Source organism: Lutra lutra, chromosome 9 (genome assembly GCF_902655055.1).
Source record: "Lutra lutra chromosome 9, mLutLut1.2, whole genome shotgun sequence".
In the NCBI taxonomy this organism is placed as follows: Eukaryota; Metazoa; Chordata; class Mammalia; order Carnivora; family Mustelidae; genus Lutra; species Lutra lutra.
In genome coordinates, this window is record NC_062286.1 from 41,552,699 (window position 1) to 41,562,511 (window position 9,813).

The window sequence follows — 9,813 nt, forward strand, 5'->3', positions numbered from 1 at the left end:
TGTCTTTCCTTCAACTAGCTTTATAAATAAGTGACAAATCCACCACATTTATATTAGATTATTCTGAATTTTACTATATATTCACCTTTAGCAGTGAGATTTATATTTTCATGTTTTCCTGTTATTAATTATAGTGCCCTTTCATTTCAGCTTCAAGAATTCCCTTACAATTCACTTTTAAATAACAAAGCAACAAGCGTATATGTATATATAAAGAGAAAGAAAGCAAATATAGCAAAATATTAACAATTTTTTAATCTAGGTAGATGGTACATAAGTATTCATTTTACTATTATTTCAACTTTTCTGTATATTTGAAACTTCTTACAGTAAAATTCTGGGAGAAATTGAATTTTTCAAATAAACTGGCAAAAATACAAAAAAATTAGATTATTGTTTATTCTCTCAGATGATTTTGTTTACCTAAAACACTTGAGAAAACAAAAAACTAGCACAAAATTTGCATCCAGATAAAAAACCTGTTTATAAATTTAATAAGTAAGTAAGCAACACTCATGGTCATGGAAGAAAAAGCAAACAAATAAAATTCTATTTTGTTCTTTACTTGGAAAATTAATTATAATAAAAGTCAATTTTAAGTTAACCTATAAACTTAATATGATCCTGATAGGATGTCTTAGATATTAGACAATCTGACCCTAAATTTAATACATAAAAATCAATTAAAAAGAATAGCCACAAAAGTTCTGGGTGGGGAGAAGAGTCATCAATGAACACCAGCTCTGCCAGAAATTAAAATGTTTTAAAACTACAATAATTAAAGCTATGTATTCTGGACACATGGATAGGAAAACAGACCAATGAATCAGAATAGAAAGTCCAGTAATGGATCCCAAAATATTAAAGGGAACTGAGTCTATAATAAAGGTGATAATTTTAGGAAAATGATATTATTCAGTAAATAATAATGAAATAACTGGGTAGTTGTTAAGAAAAGTTAGATCCTCTCATTCATTACACTGAAAAAAATTCTGAATAGATCAAAGATCTAAATGTAAAATAACAAAAATTAAAAAAAAAATCCTGAAGTAATTTTCAAAGAGAAGTATCTATGACATCACCAGATAATTTTATCTCTAAAGTCTTGCTAAATGGAGCACCTATGTATTACACAATACTCAGAAGACATAAATTAATTAATTACATAAAAATTAGGAAAACTTGAAATTTTTATCATGCTTACCACAGGTAAGGTCTTATTTCCTAATATATGAAGTATTCATGCAAATCAATAAGAAAAATACCAATGACCCAATTAGAAAATAAGACATGAAGATTCATATATTTCACAGACAGAAAAACAATAACTCCTAAACATATGGAGAGATGTTCAACCTTATTCAAAAAAGAAATTTAAATTAAAACTAATCTGAGATAGCATTTTTCTTCTACTACTGAAGCAACATTTACTAACCAAAATTACAAATGTACATATGTTTTGAATTGGCAATCCCATCTCTAGGAAGTCTCCCTACAGATAGAAGATCACATGTATGAGATGACAGATTCCAAGATTATTCACTGTAATGCTGTTGTCATAAAAATATATTTTAAAAACCTAATCTATAAATTTGGGGCTTGCTAAATAAATTATGGCATATTCATCTGTGATAGGATATTATGATCTATAAAGAAAATTGGTATTAAAAAACTTTTTGGGGGCGCCTGGGTGGCTCAGGTGGGTCAAAGTCTCTGCTTTCAGCTCAGGTAGTCATCTGAGGATCCTGATCTCAGCAGGGAGCCTGCTTCCTCCTTTCTATCTGCCTCTCTGCCTACTTGTGATCTCTGCCTGTCAAAATAAATAAATAAAATATTTAAAACAAAAACTTTTTGAACTGAAATGAAATGATCTCCAAGCTATGTATTAAATGAAGAAAGCAAGGGGCAGGAAAGTTTGTTTAGCATGCTAGTTTTAGGGTTATACAGCATAATACATCTCTGAAAGCATACATAACACATGCTTTTCATTCGACTGGTTGCCTCTAGAGAAGGAACCTGGATGGATGAGGGACAGTGGAAGAAAACAGACTTTAACTGTGCAACTTCTGTACATTTTGAAATGAATTACTTATCTAAGAAGGACAAATTTTAAAGTTTATGTGGAAGGATAACTATCTAAAACAGAGAATATACACAAAATAGGAATAGTGAGGAAGCAGTTGCCTTCTACTTATCAAAATAATGTTAAAAAACCACTGTGACCAAAACAATGTGGTTAGATCGGTAGAGAAAAGAATCAAGAATCTGTAAGTAGGTCTCACCAGATAAAAGAATTTTATACATGATAAAGGTGATGTTTTAATTTAGTAGGAGAAACGTGGTGCTTACAAAACATTACGAAGAAAATGAAATTAGTCCCTTTCCTCACATCAAATTTAAAAGTTCACATGAATGAAAGCTTTATTTTTTTTTAAAGATTTATTTATTTATTTATTTGACAGAGAGAAATCACAAGTAGGCAGAGAGGCAGGCAGAGAGAGAGGAGGAAGCAGGCTCCCTGCTGAGCAGAAAGCCCGATGTGGGGCTTGAACCCAGGACCTGGGATCATGACCTGAGCCGAAGGCAGCGGCTTAACCCACTGAGCCACCCAGGCACCCCTGAATGAAAGCTTTAAATGTAAAGCATAAAAATAAAGAAGAGTAAAATGGGAGAAAATGTGGGGAAATGCTGTCAACAGAATGAGTATAAAATGGTGGTCAATGGGGAGAAAACAAAAGTCCAATACAAACAGAACGCTGCAATTCAGATAAGAATAGGACCCATTAACACAAATCACATGGAGAGATGATTAGCAGCAGCCCATGTGAGGGTGCAGTTTCAGCCTTCCCAATTAGGCAAAAAAAAAAAAAAAAAAAAAAAAAAAACGCTAGAAGATGGTGCAGGAAAACCTAGGAAAGGGTAAAAGTAAAATTTAATTTAGGCTGCACATAAGCACTGGTTTGGGAAACTGGTCCCCAAGTAAAATGTGTTTGAATCAAATCAAATTACATAGATATACTTTTTGCTCTTCAACTCCACAAAACCAATCATGGAACTCTATCCCAAAAGAATCTAAGCACCAGTTGGAATGGATAATACAATGATTTTGCTGAACCACTGTAAATATTTGCAGAACAAACTTGCCAAAAGAGAATGAATTAATAAATTATGGACTATTAATGCAATGCGATACTTTAATGGGATAGGCAACCATTAAAAAGAATGTTACAGAAATATCATCTGAAGGGCCTCTGGGTGGCTCAGTCGGTTAAGCCTCTGACTCCTGATTTTGGCTCAGGTCATGATCTCAGGGTCATGATATTGAGCCTGGTATCAGATTCCAGGTTGGGTATGGAGTCTGCTTGGGACTCTCTCTCTCCACACCCGTACCAACCCCACCACCTACTCCCCGCCACACGCTCGCACTCTCTCTAAAAAAAGAAATATCATCTGACCTGGAAGAATGTATATGTAGGTGTAAAGAGCAAATGTAGAGTACTATATTTATATTTATAATATGTTTTAGGACAACAAATGTCCAGACGTCTAAATATGTATTTTGTGTGTGTTTATCCATTTGTATAAAACTGAACATGGGGAAAAGCAAGAAGTGATATACACTAGATTGTTGTTAACCTTAAATACCATAGACAAGGGGCTCAGAGATGGGAGAATTGTTAGGGGAAAATGTGGAAGAAGAACAGAAAAGGGAAAGGGAGTGGGAGGGAGGAAGGGAGAGAAAGTAGGAATGAGAGGGAAGGGGTAGGGAGAGGAGAAGAGGAAAATGAAGGGGAGGAAAAGAGAGAAAGGGTAGCAATCATAAAAAGAACATACCACAGTATTAACTCTATACAAACCAAACTACAGATACCAGTACACATGAAATCCATCACTTGAAAACAAAGCTACTTTCTCTCTGCATGATGGAAATTCAGCTCATTTTCACTTTATTCCTTATTATTTTTAGTACTGTATGAATTGCCATATTTATGAATTAGTTATATTGCTCTAATCATCTATTATTAGTACCTAACAAACAGCCCCAAACTTAATAACTTAAAAAACGCCTCCATTTATATTGCTCAAAAATCTACAGTTTAGGCAGAACTCACTGGGGACAGCTTGCCTCTGCTCTTCAGAGCATCAGCTAAGACAGCGCAAAGGCTGGGGACTGGAATCAGCCGATGGCTCGTCCATTCACATGTGTGGCAGGTGATATGGGCTATAGTCAGGGACTTGTTCAGATGACATCTTAAGGAGAACTTTGTAGTCAAACAAACTTATGTAGTCTTGCCATTTGTTTCCACCACATTCCCTGTATTATTTTCTTAATAACACCTATCATTACATGACATTATTCAATCTATTTATTTAGGGTTACTAGCATGTTAATAGGAATCTTGTCTGCTTTGTTCATTGCCATATTCCCAGAGCATGGCCCAAAGCCTGGCGCATAGTGGGTATATAATAAATATTCAATATACACAAATTAACTGCACTGAAGACAAATAGAAGAACTTTAATCATAAAGGGTTAATGGCACACTTTTGCCAAGTGAAGGTAAATATGTTACAAAGAAATAAATGTGAAAGGTTTCATACTAAGTCCATGGGAGAAAAACAATAGGTAGACCCTGATGCCCCACACATGTAATGCAGGCACACAGAATGAACTCCCTAGAAGAGACAACAGAGGTCAGTGCCATAAGGTAACCTAAAAATAAAAATAACAGATCAGAATTATGGATGCTCAAGAATGTTTTCCTTCAAAAGGAATGAATACTGAAGTTTGAGAAACAATGGAGTAAGGATTAATATTCATAATACATATTTTTTTTCAAAACTCATAAACTGATAGGGGAAAAGGTAAACAATCTGATTTTTAAAAATATTTTATTTATTTATTTGACAGAGAGGGAGAGAGATCACAAGTAGGCAGAGGCAGTCAGAGAGAGAGAGAGGGAAGCAGGCTCCCTGCTAAACAGAGAGCCCAATTCGGGACTCAATCCCAGGACCCTGAGATCATGACCTGAGCTGAAGGCAGAGGTTTAACCCACTGAGCCACCCAGGTGCCCACAATCTGATCTTTTTAAAATATTTTCTTTTTAAGCACTCTCTTCACCCAAACTGGGCCTGAACTCTCACCCCCAAGATCAAGAGTGGCAGGCTCCACCCACTGAGCCAGCCAGGTGCCCAATAATCTAATGTTAAAGTGGGCAAAGGTTATGAACAGAATCCACAAAATAGTAATGTGCCAATGAGTGAGTGAAAATACACTTCGCTAATAAGATGCAAATTACAACAATGTGATGCCATTTTAACCTATCAATCTAGCAAAAATAAAGAACTGAGCGTCAGGTTTGGCAAATATGTGGGCAAATGGGCCCTCTTCTACACTGTAGGTAGAAAGGTAACCTGGTTAAACCTCGATTGCAACTGAGCAATATTTTTCAAAATGAAAAATGTACTTCAGAAGTCCAAGAACTATACAATGACATTTCTAGGAATCTATCTTTATATGTACAAAAGCAAGGCCATTAGATGCAGCATTATCTGTAATCACAAAACAAAAACAATAACAAAACAAATAGCAAATAAGCTGGACTCCCATCAAGAGGGCACCAGTTAGGGTTGGGAGAGGGGGGGTGGGGTTATGGACATTGGGGAGAGTATGTGCTATGGTGAGTGCTGTGAAGTGTGTAAACCTGGCGATTCGCAGACCTGTGCCCCTGGGGATAAAAATATATGTTTAAAAAAAAATTAAATTAAAAAAAAAAATGAAAATTGTCCATAGTAACTTCTGAGAATATGACTTATAAATATTTCATTGTATAGATATAACCTAATTATTTAATAATGTTTTTCTGTTACATGTTAAGTTCTTTCAATTATATAATCCTTTAGCCTAAATGTTACATTTTTCCTCTAGTATAGATACCTACAAGTGGAATTTTTTTAAAAGCGATGAAAGAGGGGGCGCCTGGGTGGCTCAGTCAGTTAGGTGTCTGCCGTTGGCTCGTGTAGTGAAGTGACCTCAAGGTCCTGGGATTGGAGCCCCATGTTGGAATCCCTTTTCCCTCAGTTCATGTTCTCTCTCTCTTTCAAATAAATAAATAAAATCTAAAAAAAAAAAAAGTGATGAATAAGAAGAAATTCTTTTTTAGGTTCTTTATACATGCTATCAACTTATTTTTGAGGGTGCATGGGTGGCTTGGTTGGTTAGGAGTCTGCCTTCAGCTCAGGTCATGATCTCAGGGTCCTGGGATTGAGTCCCACATCAGGCTCCCTGCTCAGTCGGGGGCTTGCTTCTCCCTCTGCCTCCCTCCCTCATGAATAAATAAAATCTTTAAAAACAAAACAAAACAAAACAACAAAAAAAAGGAGGGCACCAGTTAATGGATATACAGTATGGCACACCCATGCAACAATACGGTGTCACTGTTAGAAAAGATAGCTCATTATGCATGCATTAGAAAAACTTCTGTATGTTTATTTCACTTTGAAAATCAGTACATATTGCATAATCTTATTTCTAATTTTTTATTTTTTATTAACATATAATGTATTATTAGCCCCAGGGGTACAGCTCTGTGAATCGCCAAGTTTACACACTTCACAGCACTCACCATAGCACATACCTTCCCCAGCGTCCATAACCCCACAACCCTGCATAATCTTATTTTAAAGTTATATATGTCTATACAGACACACACACACACACACACACACACACACACTTGAATAAACATATAAACAACCTAAAGCGCAAACACTAACAACAGTAAGTAATATCCCAGGGTGCAAGTGATAACCTTCACTTCTCACTTCATGCATATTCACTGCTCCTTTCCATGGATTTAGAATTATCCAAGGGCACAAACGGATTCTTAAAATTAAGTATTTCCAGACATGCACAAAAACTTTCAGGATACTCAGCATTTATTACTTTAGAAGTAATAAATGGGTATATGTATATAACATATATATTACTCTTCCTAATATCTCAAAGAGCCTTACAACTTATACAATTATCTGTACTGTACATAATTCTAGAGAGAATTTATCTGCTAGAAAACTTTGTTCACCACTGTATCTCCCATCTTGAATAGTGCCTACAGCTAGTTTGTTTGTTTTTTTTTTTAATAAATGTTTACAGTGTTTACAGCTTCAAAAACAAGGCTTAACTTTTGGGTTTTCATTCCTCCTTTGTTAATTAAGAGTCTGGAAATGACCATCTTCTATAGGAATTTTTCAACCTCCTGTGTAGCCAAAAGTGGCTAAAATGCTGGTTTTTGAACTTACCAGAGGCTCTAGTTTTATAGGCTGCTGTCGTTTTCTTGTTTTTTCTTGAGCTTTTGTATTGTGCTTAAATGTCAGGAATTGTGTGTCAAATTCATTTTCGGTGGGTACTATAAAACTCAATCTTCCCTTTGCTGCTATACTGTTCAGTCTTGCAAGGGTAGGGTTTTCCACCTGCTCTTCAATATTTTTTAGTTTGACATCCTCCTCTGAAGTGTGAACAGCCATTCTCACTCCTGGAAAGAGAGCGTCTGCAAAAGAAAAATTAAAGGTAGAGCAAAAGAACTTTGGAAGTGGGACTCATGGATTTGACTTAAGAACTAGGGAATGCTGAATTTGCTCACCCCTAAAGAAAACCCACAAAGTTACCCATTTCTTCCAAACTAAGGACTTGAATCAGAGAAATGAAAATGGCTGGTCTTCAAGTAGCTGGGGTGGGATCCAGGAATTTGCATTTCTTTTTTTTTTTTTTTTTAATTTCTCTTCAGTGTTCCAGAATTCATTGTTTATGCACCACACCCAGTGCTCCATGCAATACGTGCCCTCCATAATACCCACCACCAGGCTCACCCAACCTCCCACCCCCCTTGCCCCTCCAAAACCCTTAGATTATTTTTCAGAGTCCGATGGTTCATCCCCCCCTGAATACCCAACCTTTGTATCAATATGAACAGGACTGGAGGAGATTATGCTGAGTGAAATTAGTCAAGCACAGAGAGTCAATTATCACATGGTTTCGCTTATTTGTGGAGCATAAGAAATAACACGGAGGACATGGGGAGATGGAGAGAAGAAGGAATTTGCATTTCTAACAAGTTCTTAGATGCTGCAGATGCCACTGATTAGGGGCCATACTGGTCTAGATTTCAAAAGAAGAAAAGAATTGCAATTAGTATTGAGATGCTTTTCATGCTGTGCATGCAAAATATCTTCAGGGGAGCTTGTTCAAATGCAGGTAATTTTAATGCAGGCAACCTGAGCCTAGGTACTCTAAAACCAAAAACCCAAACCCAAAACCCAAACAAGAAACAACCAAAGGGAAAAATAGGAGTTGAAGACTAAATCTTAAAACACTGCTCCTGGAGCTTTCATATGCATGAGAAAATTGTTAAAATGCACATTCTGATTCATAACACTAGAACTAGGAGCCTAGTAGTAATCTTGCATCCTCACCACCACTCCCACTCCCACCCTACCAGACAGGTGGAGATACTTCCCTTCAAAACAGTACCATAGGGACGCCTGGGTGGCTCAGTGGGTTAAGCCCCTGCCTTCCGCTCAGGTCATGATCCCAGGGTCCTGGGATTGAGCCCTGAGTGGGGCTCTCTGCTCCGCAGGGAGCCTGCTTCCTCCTCTCTCTCTGCCTGCCTCTCTGCCTACTTGTGATCTCTGTCAAATAAATAAATAAAATCTTAAAAATAAAAAAAAAAACACTACCATAGCACATACGGCCTTGAAACAGGTGTCAGCAGGCCGAGGTTTTAGTCTAGATCTGTGTTGGCTCATCAGACTCTCCTATGCAACTTTAATTTTCCAAGTAGCCATATTTAAAAAAAAAAAAAAAGGAAAAGGTGAAATAAATTTTTAATAATGTGCTTTATTTAACGTATCCAAAATATTCTCATTACAACATGTAATTAATATAGAACTTATTAATGTTTTATTTCATTGTTCGGTACTACATCTTCGACTTCACATTTAGAGCAGACTCAACTCAGACTCGCCACTTACGGCCACTGACTACCATATCGAGCAGATCTTGGACAAGTCTCCTGAAAATATATTCCTCACTTTCCAGCCCTCTAAAAGGATAGGTAGGTAGTAAAGGGCCACTGAATGCTTTTCCGCTGACTTTCTCTGCCTCTCTGAGCCTTATCCTATGCGCTCCGAAAGCCAAGCAGACTTCCCAGCCTGGAAGTCGGAGTCTAGCCCCACAGCTCTATTCCTCAGCACTCACCAAGTCAGCCGAGGTGGCTGTAGCGACAGCCGCGGCTGCCGAGGGTCTCCAGAGACAGCAAAGCAAGGGCTGTTGGTAGAAAGTTGACTGTGGCCGTCCGGAATGTTTGCTGTTGCCTAGCAGCCACCAGGCCACTACCGACGTGCAATGCGCCTGAGCGCGACCTGTCGCCACGGCAACGCCTCAGCCAACCGCAGCTCTGAGGCCCTGAGCTCGCCTGCCAATTGAGCCAATCAATGCCTCCGAAACATTCTTACGCCGCTGGTTGGTGGAGAACACCCACTCCACCTGCGTGGTCGCACCTCTGCGCAGGCAATTGAACACTGCTTGGGCTGCTGGCAGGACAGTCAAAGGAGGTGGGCAGTGCTGTTTGCTCCCTTCATTTTTGCGGGAGTCTTTCTGTTTCTTTTTATGAGGCACGAGACTGACCTCACGGTTCCTTTAATCTAACTTTTCCTAAGTTAGAAGCATCAAGAATCTCCGGAGAGGGAGGTGCCTTGTGAAGACAGTTCGAGTTCCGCTTTCGAAAGGAGCAGGAGAGCGACCATCCAGCATCTC

General features: G+C 37.8%; 1 protein-coding gene across 2 annotated transcripts in view; it reads right to left on the reverse strand.

Moving 5' to 3' along the window:
* The window catches only part of DNAH6 (dynein axonemal heavy chain 6), a 229,344-nt gene extending 219,885 nt beyond the window's left edge, over positions 1 to 9,459 (reverse strand). For both annotated transcript variants that reach the window (XM_047745429.1, XM_047745428.1), the window contains exons 1-2: positions 9,256 to 9,459; positions 7,302 to 7,549 (exon numbers count right to left, since the gene is read on the reverse strand). In XM_047745429.1, coding sequence (XP_047601385.1) covers positions 7,302 to 7,526 — 225 coding nt within the window. In that variant the 5' untranslated portion in view covers positions 7,527 to 7,549; positions 9,256 to 9,459. The remainder of the gene's footprint in view (positions 1 to 7,301; positions 7,550 to 9,255) is intronic.
* Between the last annotated feature and the right edge of the window lie 354 nt (positions 9,460 to 9,813).